General features: G+C 34.4%; 1 protein-coding gene across 1 annotated transcript in view; it reads right to left on the reverse strand.

The window, feature by feature from the left end:
* LOC129269112 (small G protein signaling modulator 3-like) overlaps positions 1-19703 on the reverse strand; it is a 43602-nt gene extending 23899 nt beyond the window's left edge. The window contains exons 1-4 of the mRNA XM_064106007.1: positions 19698-19703; positions 18665-18760; positions 13492-13560; positions 6903-7034 (exon numbers count right to left, since the gene is read on the reverse strand). Coding sequence (XP_063962077.1) covers positions 6903-7034; positions 13492-13560; positions 18665-18760; positions 19698-19703 — 303 coding nt within the window. The remainder of the gene's footprint in view (positions 1-6902; positions 7035-13491; positions 13561-18664; positions 18761-19697) is intronic.
* Between the last annotated feature and the right edge of the window lie 864 nt (positions 19704-20567).

Consider the following 20567-nt stretch of genomic DNA (forward strand, 5'->3'; position numbering starts at 1 on the left):
TATAGATACACAGGAAGTGTCTTTTATTAATAAGAATGTGTTGTTTTATGCACTCATCTGTTATCGAAATTCTTTGGATTACTTTTTAGAAATCTTACAGTTAGTCCTAGTAACGGTAGGGTATATTAGGAGGTTAATTTCGGTAATTCAGGGAGAACCACTTAAGCTAGAATAGACTACAGATGTTCGTGTAGGCAGTCTAAGTTATAACTGAGGGACTACATCGGTGACGAGATAACGACCCCAGCTGCCGCCGGTTCTCCACCGACATGATTGGTCAAAATTCATGTCATCATTGGGGGCTCGATCTCGTCCAATAATTCGTTGAAGCCACATCTCTGGTCTGAGGGCTACTCATCAGGGGGTAACTGTCTGCGGAGGCCGAGGCCAAGTGGAAGAGACATCGCAAGCTGCGGAGGCCAGGAACTGGACCGACCACCAGGGCCGAGTGGGGCATGTCAAGCCAGAACAGATGACTGGGGCTCTATTCAACTATTGTTTAAGTTAAGTTATATTTTGTTATAACCATGTATATTTCCATGTAAATCATTGTAAAAGATATCAAAGGAAACCACATAATGATTTAAGAGCTTTGATTAAATCTTTTACTAACTGTATTTATCAGTTTTACGTATTCTTTATTTGGCGTCAAGCAGCAGTAGATAAATAATTAAAAAAAGTCACTTCCCACGTGACAATTTGGAGGTCCCACCGAGACACTGCTGCTTGAAATAATTCAAAATTATTTAGGAAAGAAATAAATCTGTGGTCATCTTTCCGAATGGATACTTTAATGATGGTCTATTGGTAATAGCTCTTAAAGTATTTCTCCCCAAGGTGTGCATTGAAGCCTTGGTACTAATCATACTTGCTATGCTTGAATTTACATTTGGATAGTACAGTGAATTATTGTGGGAAATTTTCGCTAGGAAAATATATTTCATACCTTTTTCGGCCGGGTAAACAGCATTTAGGGAAAGCAGACCCTGTTTTAATTCTATGGTATATAGTGGGCTGTTGGTCGTTAGGATAAAGGATATGTCGGGAAGAACCGTTTGTTCTTAATTCACATAATTACTGTCTATTCTTACGGGTAACTCGTTGGCATGGTAGCAAGCATTGAATGTTCAAGTTTACGTGCTTGAATAGATTCCAGTGTTGAATTTGACTAGGCTTTGAATCCTCTTGTGTGAAGTGGATTGGTGTGGTTCCGCATGGTTAAATTGTATGCTCATTGTGAGATACATTCTAGTGTGCTTGTTGGAAGGCACTAGGGGTTTGGCATTTGTTGCCAGGTGTTAAAGCTTTTGCTTTGTTTATGCGGATGGTTAAAGCCTGTTAGGATATTTGAATTTGTTGGAATCTATTGTTAATAGTCGCTATGGCTAGCATTGAACAAATGAAAGAAGGTAGGGAAATGGGCCTTAGTGGTGGCGAGTTGAGTAGGTTTGTGTCTGAGCGTTGCCAGGCGATAGAACGAGAGAAAGAAATCGAAAAGGAGCGCGAAGCTCGAGAAAAGGAGCGTGAGCATGAACTGAAGTTAGCGCATATGCGTAAGGAAGAGGTGAATAATGTACCTCAGTTAGGTGGGATAAAGCTTGAAGTAGGTCGTTTTGACGATGCCCACGATAAGTTCGATGCTTACATAACCAAATTTGAGATGTTAATGAAAAGCCAAAAAGTTTCTGATGACTTATGGGTAATATATCTAATCTCTAATCTAACAGGGAAAGCTTTAGATGTAGTGAATAGGATGAATGTAGATGATCGCCAGAAATATACCGCGGTAAAAGATGAGCTGATGCAATACTATCATCTCACTGAGGAAGGGTATAGGCGAAATTTCAGATCAAGTAGGCCGTTAAACTCTGAACGTCCCAAACAGTTTGCTACTAGAATGAAGGCTCATTTTGATAAGTGGGTAGAGGCGGCTAAGATAGATAGTAGTAGAGGGGCTCTTGAGGATCTGATGTTGCGAGAGCAATTTTTGACTGATTGTCCAAAAGAGGTTGCTAGGTTCATTAGGGAACGAAAATGCATGAATTTTGATGAAGCCGTTAATTGTGCGGAAGTTTATGTTAGTGCGCATGGGCCTCATGTGTTCTCTAGTGGGCAGAAACCCGAAAAGTTCCGATCAGAGCCGAAGTTTGGTAGAAAGAGCCCTCCGTCAAGCCCATTAAGAAAAACTACAGGCATTCAGAAATCTGGTGAAGTTCAGACTAGATTCAGGAAGATTGAAGGTAATAAGCCTTATCAAACGAGAGGGTGCTACATGTGTGGGAATCCTAATCACATAAAGAGGGAGTGTCCCATGTTGTCCAGGCCTGCGGCGGCTCAAGGTATGCTGTTTGTAGGGGGAGGAGGCCCTAAGTTAGACATTGGTGAGGGGTGTCCTCAGGTAAATGAAATAGAGTCTGAAGTTGTAGACATGACGGCATGTTGTATGTCTGTTGAGTCCGTGGTCGATGATTTCGATAATAGGGACGAAGCTATTGAAAAAATTGGAATAGCTGATGATATCGATTCAATGGGCGATGATTTGTTTGTCGTATCTGGGAGATTGATGCCTGGGAATGTTCCCGTGTCAGTGTTGCGTGATACAGGTTGCACTGCCTGTGTAGTGAAAGAGGCATTGGTTAGGAAAGATCAGTTTATAGGTCAATATCGAGCAGTCAGGTTAATAGATACTACAATCAGGCGTTTTCCATTGGCTAAGATAGTTGTAGATTCGCCGTATTTCGAAGGAGAGATTGTGGCTGTGTGTCTGCCCGATTGTTTGTATGATCTAGTTATTGGTAATGTAAAAGGGGCTCGTAAAGCGAGTGACCCCAATTTACATTGGGTCCCGAAGAATGATGTTGAGGTCGTTGATGTGGTAGAACAAAAGGAAGGAATAGATAGGGAGTGTTCAAGTGACTTGAAGTCTGACGCTGAAGGCGTGATTTCGGAGGAAGTTGATGTTGAATTGCAGGCGGTTCAGACTCGTTCACAAAAATTGAGAGACTCTAAGCCCATTAAAGGCTTGACTTTGGTTGACCCTTTAGTTAACATAGAATCCAATGAGTTTTTGACAGAACAAAAAGATGACGTAACGTTAGGCCCTCTATGGCAGAGAATTGATATGCTTAACAATTCACAGTACAAGTATTTGTGTGAACGTGAGCTTCTGTTCCGACAGAAAAAGGATGGAAATGATCGAGGTATAGGTCCTAAATTCCTTGTAGTTCCCCAGTCTCGAAGAGAAGAGATAATGCAATATGCGCATGAGTCATTACTAAATGGACATTTAGGTATCAATGATACCCTGTCTAAGACCAAGGCGCAGTTCTTCTGGCCTGGGATGTCAGAAGATGTCGCAAATTTCTGTAGGTCATGTGTAATATCTCGGAAAACTGATGTGGTGGAGACTCATGTTTGTAAGAGAGTCGATATTCCCTCGGTCATGTCGAACTTAGGTACTCGAGTCGTTTCGGATCTGATGTTTGAAGCATCTAATTTGTTGCCAGTCAAGCGACTGACCAGTTCTCGGTACTTTCCTGCGAAATTATGTAACTGGTTGCTCAAGCGTTGCAACGTTGTGAAGTCTGTTTTGAAACGATTGTGCACCAAAGAAACGTCAGAGTCGGATAAATATCCACCTTGAAATAAACAAGCGAATTGTAAGACAGTTTTTGTGCCTACAATGTTTTAAGTTTCGCTTGGTCTCAAAATAGAAAACAAAGCTGTTAATTTAATGAAGAGATTACTGTAAATATTGATTTTTACCCAAAATCATTTATTTCATTTATGATGGTATATAAAAAAAAAATAATAATCACTTCAATATGTTTAGTATACACATGACAGATACTTCATGAAGGTTTTCTCATTTCTTTCAGGAACCCTGGAACCAGCACACAGCGTTTACATTTCAACAGGCTCTTCGCTGTTTGTAACTTTTAGGTTAAGGAAACTGTGTTTGGTAGGGCTTAGTTATACATAGTATAGGTTAGTTTAGGGCCGATAGGTTTTAGTTAAGTTGATTTAAGATTGTAATTGTAGTTTTAAGAAAAAGGAATCTTGCTTATTTTGTAAAATTTAAATAATGAGCCATTTTTTTAATTGCTCTAAAAGGAAAAACTCAGTCATTTTAATGACACTATTCAAATGTTTTGACAATATGTAAGTCACTTAAAAAAAAAAATCCATTTTGAAGAACAGCATATTATTGTCAATTTTAAAATGATGTTGGATATATGATTAAAATCTGAATTGACAGTTTTCGACATTATACACTGCTTCCTAGCAAGTTCAGAAGTGTTTTAAACATACTTTGTATTTTAACACGGTTAGGATTAAATGAAAAAAAAATATATATACTTTTGATTCAGTAGTCAGGATTTGAAAGAAAAGAATCATGTTATATCTTATTATACTGAAATATGTATTTTGTCTCTTAAATTATGGGACATCTTGTATGTTTTCATACAATGTCGTTATGTCATTTGAAATTTTTAATCTCTTAACAAGAAATAATTATTTCTGAATATTATTGGATTAGGGAAGCCATGTTTAATGGTTAATGTAAAACACCTTATCAAAGCATTGTTTGAAAGTTATATTATTGTATTGATGTATTCGTGATGTCGAATTTTAAACCATAATATAAAAATGGTAAGAGTCACTTTAATTTGTAAAAAAAAATTTGTAAAAAATACAATTTTAAGACAGTTTAATGATTTTTGGTTTAAAAGCATGCAGTTTTGAAGCACTGTACTTAAAAAAAATCAAGAAGTTTTCTGAATTTGATAATTCTTTTTATTTGATCCTAAACAAAACAAATAAGATTTTCAGAAATTGTTGAAATTAGTTCAAAGCAGTTATGCAAAACATAGTAAAGATTACATTTTTTAAAACACTAATATAGATGGCTTACTTGGAATAAGCTCTTGACATGTATATTTGGATGTTTATATATCTTTATATGTATCACTGAATATAGATAATGAATTATTCGTAATAATATGGATAGTTAACTTTTTCATTATGATAGAGATTTGAGTAAAACCTTGTTAAAGGAGACTCTGTTATAAATTTCTTTAATGGATATAATTCAGGTTCCCTTAATTTCATCTTAAGGTGGGGGATATTGTCAGGATAGAAATTTAATTACAGATTTTAAACATGTGTTTAAAATAGTTATTTGGTCCAAGCATGTTGATATGTTTTGAATACTTTGAAAGCAAGCATTGGAAACGCTTGATACCCCCCCCCCCCCCCTTTAGAGTACAAGTGTACCAGGTTTATGTTATATTTTATACAGGTGTTCGAAATATTTCTTATTAGTAGTATTTTCATACAGGTGGCGTAAATAACCTAAAGTGATCTAGCATTGATGAGTGTAGATGTATAGATACACAGGAAGTGTCTTTTATTAATAAGAATGTGTTGTTTTATGCACTCATCTGTTATCGAAATTCTTTGGATTACTTTTTAGAAATCTTACAGTTTAATAGTCCTAGTAACGGTAGGGTATATTAGGAGGTTAATTTCGGTAATTCAGGGAGAACCACTTAAGCTAGAATAGACTACAGATGTTCGTGTAGGCAGTCTAAGTTATAACTGAGGGACTACGTCGGTGACGAGATAACGACCCCAGCTGCCGCCGGTTCTCCACCGACATGATTGGTCAAAATTCATGTCATCATTGGGGGGTCGATCTCGTCCAATAATTCGTTGAAGCCACATCTCTGGTCTGAGGGCTACTCATCAGGGGGTAACTGTCTGCGGAGGCCGAGGCCAAGTGGAAGAGACATCGCAAGCTGCGGAGGCCAGGAACTGGACCGACCACCAGGGCCGAGTGGGGCATGTCAAGCCAGAACAGATGACTGGGGCTCTATTCAACTATTGTTTAAGTTAAGTTATATTTTGTTATAACCATGTATATTTCCATGTAAATCATTGTAAAAGATATCAAAGGAAACCACATAATGATTTAAGAGCTTTGATTAAATCTTTTACTAACTGTATTTATCAGTTTTACGTATTCTTTATTTGGCGTCAAGCAGCAGTAGATAAATAATTTAAAAAAGTCACTTCCCACGTGACAGTCAGTTAAATTTGTTGAATGTTTATGATTTCTCTGATTATGAAATTGCAATTTTTATGTATTTATGTCACAAAAGCTATATTCCAAACAATATCTCAGAAATATTTTGTTACAATGCCGATGTTCATTCTTATCATACGCGAGGATCTTCAGACTTCCACATACCCAAAATACGCACCTCTTTAGCAAAGAATTGTATTTTTTACAAAGGACCCGTCATCTGGAACAAGTTACCATTTTCTGTTAAATCTAGTCCATCATTAAATGTTTTTAAAAGGAGATATAAAACCCAACTTCTCAGTAAATATTCAAATAATGTATGATCAGGTTTCTTTTCTTCCCCCTTCTTTTTTTTAGTAATTATTGTTGATATATATATATATATATATATTGTCATTGTGTTATAATTTGTATTCCCCCTTTTATGGTCAATGTTTATATCTGGTATTCAGTATTTATTACATCATGTATTTTGCAATATCATATATATATTCAGTTTCCAGATTTTTGTAAAGGTGGCAGCGCTAATAAGGCTTTCCCTTTCTAGTTGTCTCCTCATTCATTTACAAATTATGTACACTCTTTTTTCATTCAACTGTTTCCCAGATTTTATCATTGTATTATTTGCAATTTTCCCATGTAATTTATGTTAACTTTGTATGTGCCTTGTTTTTATGATGAATGGAATAAATGCTATCAAATCAAATCAAATATTAAAATAAATAGAGAATTTGTTGCCAATTTGTGGAGTATAGTAAAATCACACTAGTGAAAATTGTGTACCTCTATATACATTAATAGTTAATGTTTGTACCTGTTTTGGAAGGTTTCCTGCCGATTCAGGGTTGACAATAGCACCTTGTTCAGCCATTAGATAGGCTAGATGTTTCCGTCTGTGTGTGTCCACGATGATGTCAGTCAGGGAGGCAGAGTGACGCATGCCAATCTGAAATAAAGACCAAAATTTAATATTATTCAATAATTTAACATTTGTTCCTTTTTTTATTCCAGAGGAAGAAAAAGAACCTTTATTACAGATATATAAATATAAATTCAACTCTTTTACACAGAATATGTCTTCACATCATACAATCTATAGTGTATTCTTGATGGAGGTGGTGGTGAGGAGAGGAGGAGGAGGATGATGAGGATGATGATGATGATGATGATGAAGATGATAATGATCTTGTACAGCGCATTTCAAATTATTATATAATGTCTCTATGCACTTCCAAAGGACTTGGATAGTATTACCCTGGCTGTAGCCTGGCGACCTGTACAGCGCACAAGCTTGATAAGAAATAAATTCCTGCCCGGAACCCGTTTTTTCACCTGGGTTAAGTACAGGACAATGTGGATCAATCTCTCGGTGAAGGAAATTATGCAATGGCTGGGATTCGAACCCAAGACCGTTTATTTCAAAGTTGAAAGACTACTGATTCATCACCTGGGCTACAAAGCTCCATAATACAATGTTCCACAATTGACTAAAATAATAATAATATAATAATAAAGCAGTTCTTGTATAGCGCATATCACATTATGTCATAATGTCCCTATGCGCTTCCAAAGGACTAAAAGTAACAGTTACATGTATGCCCACCTCCAATTTCAGTTTTAGATAATCATACATGTATATAAGATATAAATGTAAATATAGGTGCTTCAATGTTAAATACTCAGGACTTCCAGAACACTTTTTTTCGAGCTTATCCACTTAAATCAAGTAAAAGGAGAATATGTTACAAATTGTTAGTTGTACATTAAAATAGGTATTCATGTAGTAGTATCATGTTGTATTTACATTGTGATGTCTCATTTTGTTTAAATGCTTGTTTCATTCAAATCCCATCCAGCAAACTGAAATGCAATGATTATTTTTATTCATCTTGATTTAGCGATCAAATCATTATTGGTTGGAAATTCATCATATACAACTTGTAACCACAAACTTTTTAAGATTATTGAGCATACAATGATCATGCACATTTGGAAATGAATTTATTGTTGGGTTATTGCATGCTAATGAACTTGGGGAAAATATAGCATAAGCATGTATCATTATCATAAAACAACAAGCATGCTATAAACCAATACTGACCGCACAGAAACGTTGTTAGTGCTAGCAATGCGCTATAAACAGAGGCCCTGTTACAACCGGTAATGTGGCAGCGATGCCTAATGTAACAATAATGCATTACTTACACATTGGAATTAATGTTTTGACTTCACAATCCGAAAGATGTGACTGGGCATACTGTTAGCGCTCTGTTAAGCTAACAACGTTTCTGTGCGGCCGGCAATGAGCTTTAATAGAATAAAATACTTTGTATAAATAGTTCCTGCAACGTTTTCTTTCCTCATCATCTACATGTATTTACATTTTAATGCACCAAAATATACACTTTGTTAAAAATCTAGTAAGGTCGATTGTACTTGTAACCAACATTTAATAATTTCATTTAAGACATGCATTAATCTATATGCCATGACATGGAGTACAAACAAATCCTTTCTACTGCTAAGTTGTTAACTACACATGATACACACTGACATAAATCCCTGCGTCACGCCTATTGTTCAGGGGAGGGGGTGATCTAATGTTCCACCCCCCCCCCCCCACTTGAATAGCATGACATCACGGATTTACGCCTGTGATGGCTATTAATGACTCCTTTGCTTCTATTGCATGTTAACGATCAAAATGCAACTAAAAATGGGCCACTACTACATATGCTGTGAAATAAAACAGATGAATACATTGATTAGCACTCTGGTTTATAAATATCTGATAAATTTTTCATTATAACATTTCACCTTATTGAACCCCCCCCCCCTCCGAAAAAACAACCTTATTCTATATCCTCTCTTTTGAGTATGAAATGATACATTGATTGTTCTAATATCATATATTATTTACAGCTTTATTGAGACAATGTCATGGACCCCCATTTCATAAAACTTGTGATAATAAAAAATTTGCAATTACTTGTAACAGCTTAAAGCTACTGAAATCATTCAATTCAATTGGCTGATATTGAACTAGTTATAGAAATTATGCACTTGGCATTATTTATTTATTTATAATTTACAAGAAATTATTGCACGATTAGAGTACAAAATCAGAAAAACCAAGAAATGAAAAAATAAAAGAAATGAAAATTGCAGAACAAAGACTAAAGACACCTCTCATTCAAGGGCGATGCTCCAAATTCCGTATTGGATTTAAACCCTAAAGAAATACATTTCCCTTTCTTTGATGTGCACAACCTCTTTGAAAATAGCAAGTCATTATGACATATGACCGATGTTGGTACCATACATGTCGGCTGACTGTTGAAAATCTACCCAAAAAAGGCCAAGATGCAAATGGAATGGTAAATTTGTAGAAAAATGGTAAATTTGTAGATCATGCATTTTCCTCTATTCACCCAACACAAATAAAACAAAATGTAATATTCTGTAGTTTTATGAAAGGATGAAAGGAGGAGAAGGGGGGCGAGGGGGGGGGGGTAAAGAGATCTTTAATCTCATGCCACATTCAGTAGTTATATGTACATGCAATGTTTCATCTCACACTTAATCCCTTTCCTCTAATGGAGCCTGGTTCATAAAGAGTTACAACTACAGTATCATAACTGTGGCATTATTATAACTTCCATGGAAATCTTGGGCGTGATTGGCTGCTGAGCCATGTTACCATGGCAGTAGCCATAATGGCAATGTTAGAATTTATGAAACCAGCCCCTGGATAAATTCTTTATCCCGCATGATGCTATGATTGGCCCTTACTACAGCATTTAATTGCTTTGATAGGCCACCCGACAATTTTGTAATTATATAATGTGTAATAGTTTTACTAATTTTATGATTGAAATAATTTAAAATTAAATTGAAATGAAAGCCATGTAACTGCTTTAAACACAACAGGGTCTCATTAAATTCTGGAAACCTACTCTTCCCTTTTACATCATAACAAACAATTTCAAAGATATTTTTTAGAAATGCAACAATTCAATTAAAAACAAAAACAAAACTAAACATCAAACATCTTGATACTCCTAATAACTTCAAGCACTAGTAGTACCTTGTATGTTGACAGTATCCCTATCCATAAAAAAATAAATATAAACATAGGTCCCAATGTTGCATGTTTTCACTCCATTCTTTGTCTGTTTGTTTGTATTTTCTTTTGGGGGGCTATTCAATTATAATATTATGCCTTTCAAAAATGACAAGTTACAAGATGGGGAAAATAGATAATACATTTCACCTATAGGCTTAAAAAAGTAAATCATCATCTGAAGAAAAATTATAGAAATGTTTACAAAGTGCCTTCTATTAAAAAAAAAACAAAAAAACATTTAACTACAAAGAAAACTGGGGATGGGACTTATTCACGACAGTATGTGGTAAAAAAAAAATGTTTAAATGTCAACAAAACATGACAATTCTGTTTCTCGTGAAAAAAATACATTAATGGACAGGGATATCTTCTTAAAATTTATTCAATATAATAATCTTTAAAAATAGGTATAGATATTTCACTTTTAATGGGTTATCATTGTAATCTGGCATGGAAAATTCATATATATCATTCTATAGGCCTATAAAGATGAATAGGGTCTTTGGATGTACAGACATGCTTCATGAAGTTCTATTCTACATGAGAGGTGAAATGGGGTTTTTTTTTTAAAGAGAGAAATGAAGAAAAGATTCTTGGTACTCTAAGGTGATAGAGTAAAATACACACCTCATACTTCTGCAAAAGATTTGATTATTGTCCAAGCAGAAGAAAGACACAAAGATCACATGTAAATAAACAAAAGGAGAATTTCAAAATAGAAAAAAGAAAGTGCTTTAGTATTTGAAACAATGAAAGAGAAAAGTGAGAGGCAAATATACATGTAGATGTAAAATAAATAAGTTACCCAGAAAGACGGCCACATATATGACTAGGCCGTTACAAACTTATGATTAAAAAATGTCATAAAGTGTAGATTAGGAAAGATACATGTATATGAGCAAAGTTTTATAAAAAGTTGTCAATCGATAAAAGAAACCCAGACGATTCATTAAAAGAGTATACTACTATTTATGTATAAATACGTAATAAAACATGTAGCATGTACATGGGTGGAAATCCCAGGGGGGGACGTGTCCCCCTACTCAAAATGGTAGGGGGAAACAATATCAAATGTCCCCCCTACTATTTTTGGTCTTTTATGATTAAAAAGAAATATATCATTCAAAATCGAAATAAAACATGTTTTTTGGACGAGATGACCTTACTTTTGGGGTGATAACTTTTTTTTTTTTTTTGCTTGTCAAATTTTCCAGGCCCTTGTCCCCCCTACCTTTTGGGAGAGATTTACGCCCATGAGCATGTAATACATTACTTCTAACCAATATTGATGAAATAGCAAACAAATCCAAAAGTTGTGCAGATTTTGTACAACTCACTCCAAGATCCTAATAAAAAGGATGAGCATTGGTTGGATGCGCGCAATCACGTGTAATTCGGTTTTGAGCCATCTCAATTATTTTTTCTGTAGCATGTTCAAAATTTTACAGTCCTATTTGACATTTTCCCCTCTCTCTCTCTCTCTCTTCATTTCTCGCTCTATCTTTTATCATCTCTCCCTTTCTCTCTCTCTCTCTCTCTCTCTGTGCTACATTTGTGTGTGTTGTTGACCTAGTTACGCAAATGTAGAAGGCGTATAGACTGTGCGCACTCTGTGTAGATCCAAGGAGATATCACTCCTTAGTAGATCATCTACATGTATGTTACAACAAAGGCAACGCAACTGCTTTTACTTGTGGTACACTTTCTTCACAGGAATGTAAAGTTTGAGGATTATTGAGGATTATTGTTCATGTATTAAAGTACTGAAATTATTGATACACGTTCATAAATCAAACACATAACCGGCATAAAAAAAAAGACTTAATAAACAAATATATACATGTACTGGTAGATAGATAAAATACATTACACTTCTGCTTACATACAATCCATAATATAATATTTGACATTAAAACATGAATTCTAGACATCCCAATTATTGGACTAAATATAAAATATTCTGAAACTACCTGTAATATACAGTATCCCACACAAACCTCAACTTCAACCTTAACTATATAAGGACACAATTTACAAAATGTACATAAAAAGTCATATTAAAAAAATTATCCAAATGCACACAAGCAATCCAGGAGTGATTTAACTACATATAATATATCTGTAAAGTGCTTTTTAGAGAAGTTCTAATGTATTAAGCGCTATATAAAAGCGGATTATTATTATGATTATAATAAAGCAGAGTAATTTTGTGACAATCAGTACCTTGGGAAGAATTTTTAGAATATTTTGCTTTTGATGCTACGGTATATTGCTTCTTGCCATACATGTATGTATTTACAATGAAATATTAATACGCAGCAATAAAGCCCCTTTTTGAGTTTTGGTAAAGTCCATATTAATTGGATGTCACTATTTCAGTCCATCATGTACAGCATTCACAGGGACATATTATGACAAGGTGCCTAATTGAATTGAACATATTCACATTTTTTTTTCTTTTTATGTGTAAAACCACATCTTAAGAATGGACTGCGCTACTTTCTATTATCCAATGACCTAATTTGTATGATAAAGCCAAAAAGATCTCTGTTAAAGAAAAATGAGGGCAGTACCAAAAGCGGGCAACAGATATAAAAAATTAAAAAAATTAAAAAATTAAAACCTTTTTTTTTATATCAATGTTTGAAAAAATAACATTTTTGTAAGATTTGAGTGTTAGATAATACTTGAGTATAATTTACATTGAGTCTTTGCCAACAACTTTAGATTCTGAAAAAATATTTTTTTAAAGAATCCAGACCCTTCATGGCATCAATAAATATTATCATTCCTATATTGAAATGCAGAAAGGAATTTTAAAACATAAGAAATTTATGTTCATCCCCCCCAAGAAAAATCTTTATTTTTTCTTGGGCTTCTAATTCTTCTATTTTTTACATACGCGTACAAACCCAAATTGGCTACATTGTACAGATTAATGCACCCTCTGGAAATTTCATGGCCTCTTTTTCCCTTTTTTAGGGCTATGGGGGCATTTCAAATGCATGAGCCCCCATGTAATTTTTCCCTGCACCCTCACCCCCCCCCAAAAAAAAAATATTAACTATATCTTCACATGCCATATACCATACATTACTGAAAGAGAGCTGAGTATCTTCACTTTAAGTCTGACATTAAGCTAATAATAATAAATAGTTACTTTGTATTACATACTAATTTTTCTATAGATAAAAAAAAAGAAAAAGTATACCGTATCTGACCCAGATGCTCTGAAAATCTCTAAACTAGATTTGGTGACATTGACTCCATGACTCACCGTACAACTAAAACATTCGGGTCCGATACACACCTCATCTTCGATATTTATCTGTATCCTTACTGCTGACTATGAAGGGGGAATGTTGAAGTATACAATAGATAATAATCATAATAACGATAACAATCACAAGGCGCTGGATACAAATAGTGTGAAAGATATGTGAAACTGTTGCAGCTTGAGTTGAATCTGAAAATGTGTAAAATTTGATACAAAGGGGTCAATTGGGGTGCTGAATTAAAAAAAAAACACAGCCCCCAAGTGATCTGACTGCTGGGTCGGCCGCCATTTTGAAATCCAAGATGGCCACCATGAAAAATCATTAAAATGTTTCTAAGCGTTCAATATTATTATTCTAGCTTTACCATGATAACAATTAGACGCTTTAACATTTCAAGGAATAATTTCCTGTGTGGTACACCAACATATAACGTGTGTGAGTGTGTAAGTCAGGGTTGGGCTCAATTAATTTCTTCAATTACAATTACTATTACCGTATGTAATTGAAGAAATGTTCAATTACAATATTCAATTAAATTACATTTTTTTCAATTACAATTACCAATTACCTTTGCCAATTACAATTACAATTACTTTCTAGAAAAGTCATAACTGAAACTAATTTTCATTTTGTACATATTACCACCTATTTCAACATAATTTTAAGTGACAGAGAAACTGAAAAGATGAAGGTTTAGGTTAAAGAGAACGGATTCTGCCTATTACTCTCTTTGAGGCTGAAGAAGGTGACATGGAAAAGGTTATGAAATTATATCATAAATTAATCAAGTTTATTGTAAAGTAATTGAATGTAATGAAAAGTAATTGACAGAAATTGAAGTCAATTACATTTTTTCCATTACAATTACTTTCCCGTTCATAACTTCAAATACAATTACTCAAGAAAATGTAATTAATTACATAGTTGATCAATAATTCAATGCAAACCGTTGAAAACCTTGTGACATTCATGTTTCAACCCAATCAGGGAAATTTATGTCCGACAATTTTGGTAAATCAATTTGTTTCAGAGCTCTCAAATGTTAAAGAAGGAAAACAGGAAATCTTTATAATTTGCATTTCATATCACTTACCAGAAAGATTTTTTTTTGGAGGGGGGTACACATAGGCCTTACACACATTAAGTCAAATTTTCATATTTTTTCTTTTCACCATTCTTGCCCATTTTTATATTCAGCAAACTGTTTTATCATTTTATCAACTCCCTGAATCTATCACAATCTCTATCGTCAATTTCGAGCATTATTTCCCCGATAGATCCTGAAAGGGTTCAACGCTGCATATAGTAATGTCAACATATAGCTTCGCCTGCTGATAAAATCTTAACTCCAATCAAATATACAATGTAAAACATTACTTTTGTAAAACAATTATTGTAGTACCTTGTTGAATTGGAGGGCAGCTAACAGTTTATTGGTAGTGTCAATGTTGGAGTTCACCATGATTAATTATTCCAAATTATAAGAATCCACTGCTTGAAAAACACATATCCTTTTACAATAACATGGACTATACCATGTCATCCAAACAATGCAAGGTTAAAATGAATCTCGTTTTAGGTGTACAGATCTAATAGCAGAATTAGTAAAACGGTCATGTGTTCCCCAGCTGTTTCGTTCCCATTACAGATTGAGAAAGGGGAGGATCTTCGCCCCGCAAGCAGGATTGAAAGAGGAACGGAATGGCCAATGACACGTGTCTCCATTTATTTGCATATATACAGAATGTAATCCATGAAACCTTAATCTATATATCTGGTATATGCACGAGAGAGGTCTGGGTATTAAATCTTTTGCAACATGTGCACACAAAAGCAATTGACCACAATCTTGAAGTGTTGGGCTTCTTTAAAATCCAGTTGTTATCTCACTTTTTAATATTAGAATTCTGATTATTAATTTACCACTTTATCAAACAAAAATTACACAATTGGCAAACCTAAAAAAGCACAAGTTGTACATTTTTTTCCTCTCTCTCCCTCTCTTTGTTTCTTTTTTTCATTTTTTGTTTCATAAGCAACATATTTCTATCATTCACCAGCCTCAGAAATAATAAGTATTGTAAGTTAAACTGGTAAATCTGTTGATGCCTTCATACTTCATCCCAGTCAGCTTTGGAATCGATAAAACCCACTCTAAAAGATATACTTGTACAGAATATATTAACTAGTAGCCATGAGATTTGGTAACCAGTCTACTGTTTGAAGATTGGTATGGTTTGAGAGTACTATAGGCAGAGTGAGTTGGAGCAAATGATTGATATTAAAATATGTGGTGACATTTAAAGGACAATGCCACATAGCGGCCATACTAATATTATCACAATCCCAATATTGACATTGTACAGTGTAAATAATTCCTATAGGATAATGACTTTTTAGTGTGGAGTCCACTTGTGGAAGCTATACTTCCAATATATGACTGCTTTTTTTTATAAGATCGTGCAATATTTGACATACATCAGCTTGTACAATTTTTATTTATAGAGTTGCTAATCTCAGCTCCAATTGGCAATAGATTCCCATAGACAAATGAAATCCAAGACTAAGGCCCCATTCTCATTATCGTCCTAAAACTGGTTTACTAGAAACTATTTTAGTGGAAACTACTTTATCCATCCATCCCTTCATCCTTCCATCCATCCATCCCTTCATCCATCCATTCCTCCATCCCTCCATCCATCCATCCATCCATCCATCCATCCCTCCATCCCTCCATCCCTCCATCCCTCCATCCCTCCATCCCTCCATCCCTCCATCCCTCCATCCCTCCATCCCTCCATCCCTCCATCCCTCCATCCCTCCATCCCTCCATCCCTCCATCCCTCCATCCCTCCATCCCTCCATCCCTCCATCCCTCCATCCCTCCATCCCTCCATCCCTCCATCCCTCCATCCCTCCATCCCTCCATCCCTCCATCCCTCCATCCCTCCATCCCTCCATCCATCCATCCATCCATCCATCCATCCATCCATCCATCCATCCATCCATCCATCCATCCATCCATCCATCCATCCATCCATCCATCCATCCAGGACAGCAAATAACTACATGTACATATATGCCTGTACATCCAAGTTTGTTCTGTGATAGCAAATGGTTCATCACCTCGTAATCCCATTGGAATTTTCTGACACCATAACACTTTGATTTCTAAATAAATACAGCAACTTGACATCTGGCACCCAATTTCACATTCAATAACCTACCTAGTCTAGAATCAAGAAAATCATATTTATGCTTTTCTATATGAAATGTGTGCAAAATAGGAAATATATTGATAATATAAGATTTGCTGCAAGTTTTCTGTTTCCAGATCTTCATCAAAATAAGATCTTCATCAATTAACATTATCATCGGTCCTCAAGAACATCATGCCCAAATATGGAACATTCAGAAAAAAAACTGACATTTTGACCAAGATATAGACCAAGAAATAGGTAGGTATTTTGGTTCAGCTTATGTCTTAAAAGTGCCATAGCTGGATTATTAGTATAATTGTAACTGCATAAATGAGAACAGCCTATACATTCGCATTCAGTCAAGTGTAAAACCTGAGCTATAATTGATATCAAATTTAGCATTGTATAAATATAGACAGCTGGTGATTATTTTGCCACTTGTTTGGTGTTATATTGCTTTCAAAAGAAACTGAGCAGGAAGTATATGCGTGCACGTCATCAGAATATAACCGTAGCAACGAGAAACTGTATACTGTAAAGGTGTAAATATATCTAACGGTATACATGTTTTTTTATATGTGTAAATCACGCAATATCAACTGAAACATTACCTACATCTACAATATGTACATACCAACATGTATATACAATAAATTGTTTTAACATTTAGTTTGTAAATAAAATGGAATAAAATCGATAAAATAAAATAGGATAAATAAAAAAAATCCATGATTAATACATGTCAGATTGCATAACATAGAAAAAGCGAAATCAGAAGGAAAAAAAATGAATATTACCTAAGCTTTAGGAGTACTCTGAATAGTGACTTTTCTTTTTTTTCAATGCTGTTCATTGCAATTTTATAGCAACATTAATGCCAATAAAGTTGCAATGACTATTATACAAAGATCAATTTTCAAGATAAGTACATGGAATCTCTATAATAAATAGAGTATACAATACTAATAAAATGACATGGAAAAAAAGAGTCTAAATAACAAGGAGAATTTTATAATGATAATAGCACAAGTCTTATATAATTGTCTGATATATATTACAGGGGGTGTTTCACAAAAATTTAAGTATGACTCATGGGACTTGCGATCAATTCCAAGTCCATTTTCATTCCCGAAATCAAGCACATGCCGTGCAATTAAATGCAAATTTGCGATTGATTGCTAATTTGCTCCTGAACAAGGAGTGTAATCTGATTTGCTAAAGTTAAAAGTGATCAATCAACTGTAAAAATTGCAACAGAATATTTGTGATTGATTGCAAATATTTTCTTGCAACACCCCGTTAGAGTCACACTTAGATGTCCAGTTGCGTGAAGTATAAAAGGCACAACCACATTGGTCAAATCATGCGAAGAGGACCCGCACTACTGTGTATTGATCAATTAGATTGCGCGTTGCATATCATGTGCGCGTCAACATTTAAGTGCGGTTGTAAGTCATACTTAAATCTTTGTGAAACACCCCCCTGATCACTTGTACGATTTCAAGATACATCTTTTCTCATGACCCAATTGATATGAAGCCATGATCCATGAACAAATTGTACATGAAATGAAACAGATTTATAAGAAAATAAGCATAGAAAACTATAACATAATAATATGTATGTTATTTCATTTCATTTATTTCATTTTCCATTTCAAACAATCATTTACACTAAGTTTTGTTACATACATCTTGATATATAATCAATAAAACAAGGAAACTTTACATATATAATAATCAAGATAACCATACTATCAGGTCAGAAATGGAGGAAGCTGCTAAAAAGCGAAGCTTGTAGAAGGCAGCCTCCTATCACATATTTGTATAATCAATGTAAATAAAACACAAATACAAATGTTATAAGACATCATGGAACTAACACCCCAAAAAATTACAAGAACAATCACACACTACATTTGCTTATTTACAAAGTAATGTATAATAAGTTGTTGAATGAGAGTGGGTCTTACCTGTACAAGCTTATCCATATCATCTACTACTCCCGGCAGGTCTGACAAGGCATTGAAGATCTGAGCTGAATTGTCCAACGATAATAGCTCTTCCTCCTTGAAAACAATAAAAAGAACTAGATTTTAATTCGTCATGCGGACGAATTAGGTGGTCTGTCGTATAGATAGATAAACAGGAAAAAAATATTTAAACAGATATTAGATTGAAAAATAGATAGACAAACAGATTTACATAATCAAACAGATACATACAAGAAAGATATATAATTATAGTAGATGGATGGAGTGATGGATGGAGAGATCAATTATAGGTGGTTATATTAATAAAACATAGACATATAGATAGATAGAGACACAGACATATAGATAGATAGAGAGACAGACTTATAGATCGATAGATTGATTGATAGATATATAGATAGATAGAGAGAGAGAGAGATGATTGGTGGTTATATTAATAAAACATAGATAAACATATAGATAGAAAGAGAGACAGACAGATAGATAGATAGACAGATAGATCTAGACAGACATATAGATAGAGAGACAGACATATCATGAAGCTATTACGAGCTATCTCGTAAGAGACAGACATATAGATTGATAGAGAGACAGAGATAGATAGAGAGACAGACATATAGATGAATAGATAGATAGCTAGATAGAGAGACAGACAGACAGATATATAGATAGATAGATAGATAGATAGAGACAGGCAGATATATAGATGGCTAGATAGATAGACATATCTAAACAGATAGATACATATATATAATAATTAAATATAATTATATATCATAATGTATGTACATTTTCTCATGTTAATTTTATGTTTATAACAAGATATATTGTGATTGTTTTTTTAATATGCAGGACCCCAAGGGAGAGCAATTTTTTGTTGATTGGGTATCCTGTTGAAATATTGTTAATAAATAAATAAATAAATAATAAATATAGCGTATTAGACACACAGAGAGAGAGATAGATAGATAAACAGACAGAATAGATATACAATGTAGGTAGATAGACAGACAGACATATGGATAGATAGAGAGAGAGGGACGTATTCAAACAGAAAAATATATATTAGACAGAGAGATGTGATGTAGGTAGATAGACAGACAGATAAATAGATATGATATAAAAAGTAATTATAATCTGTTTTATTTTGCAATATTTTAGCTATTATTTGTTAGAATTCTTATAATTGATCGGGGGCAAGATAGCTAAAAAAAAAAAAAATCATGTTCACCCGCGGACTCGAACCCCTGCCTGCATGATGGAATGAGAAGTAAGTCTGACGCCTAACCGATTGAGCTAGAATATTTCCCATAGACTTAACACGTAAGCAAAACACCAGAATCTCAAATCCAATCTTGCAAGTGAATTACGGGCATGATCCCGACATCTGATCGGAAAATGAAGGAAACGCAACCGAAAGCTTAGAATCTCAGCTACAACATACTAAAAGCTCAGGGATAACTAGCAACAAAAATTGGAGATATGGCTTACGAAATAGAAGAATGTAGAATCTAGTTTTGAGAAAAAGTCATGTCCCATAGAGATTACACGCAAAATGAGTAAAAATGACATGCCATTATTATTTGCAATTTTTGAGGATGATTTGTCTATCAAAATGAAAAATAAAGGCAATAACTCAGAAAGAGTAAGAACTAAGCTACAACATATCAAAAATTGGGTGAAAATTGACCAATATTCACGGAGTTAGAGCAAGATTTGCATAATTATAATGACGTCATAATAGGCAAAATGGATTTTTTGAATTCCGACGCCATTTTGATGACGTCATAATATAATTGAGGGTCAAATGAGACATGAAATTATATCTCTAGTTCATACTCTATCAAAATATGAAAAAAAAATTGGGGGTCCCCATGCGTTC

This window comes from Lytechinus pictus, chromosome 10 (genome assembly GCF_037042905.1).
Source record: "Lytechinus pictus isolate F3 Inbred chromosome 10, Lp3.0, whole genome shotgun sequence".
Taxonomy (NCBI): Eukaryota; Metazoa; Echinodermata; class Echinoidea; order Temnopleuroida; family Toxopneustidae; genus Lytechinus; species Lytechinus pictus.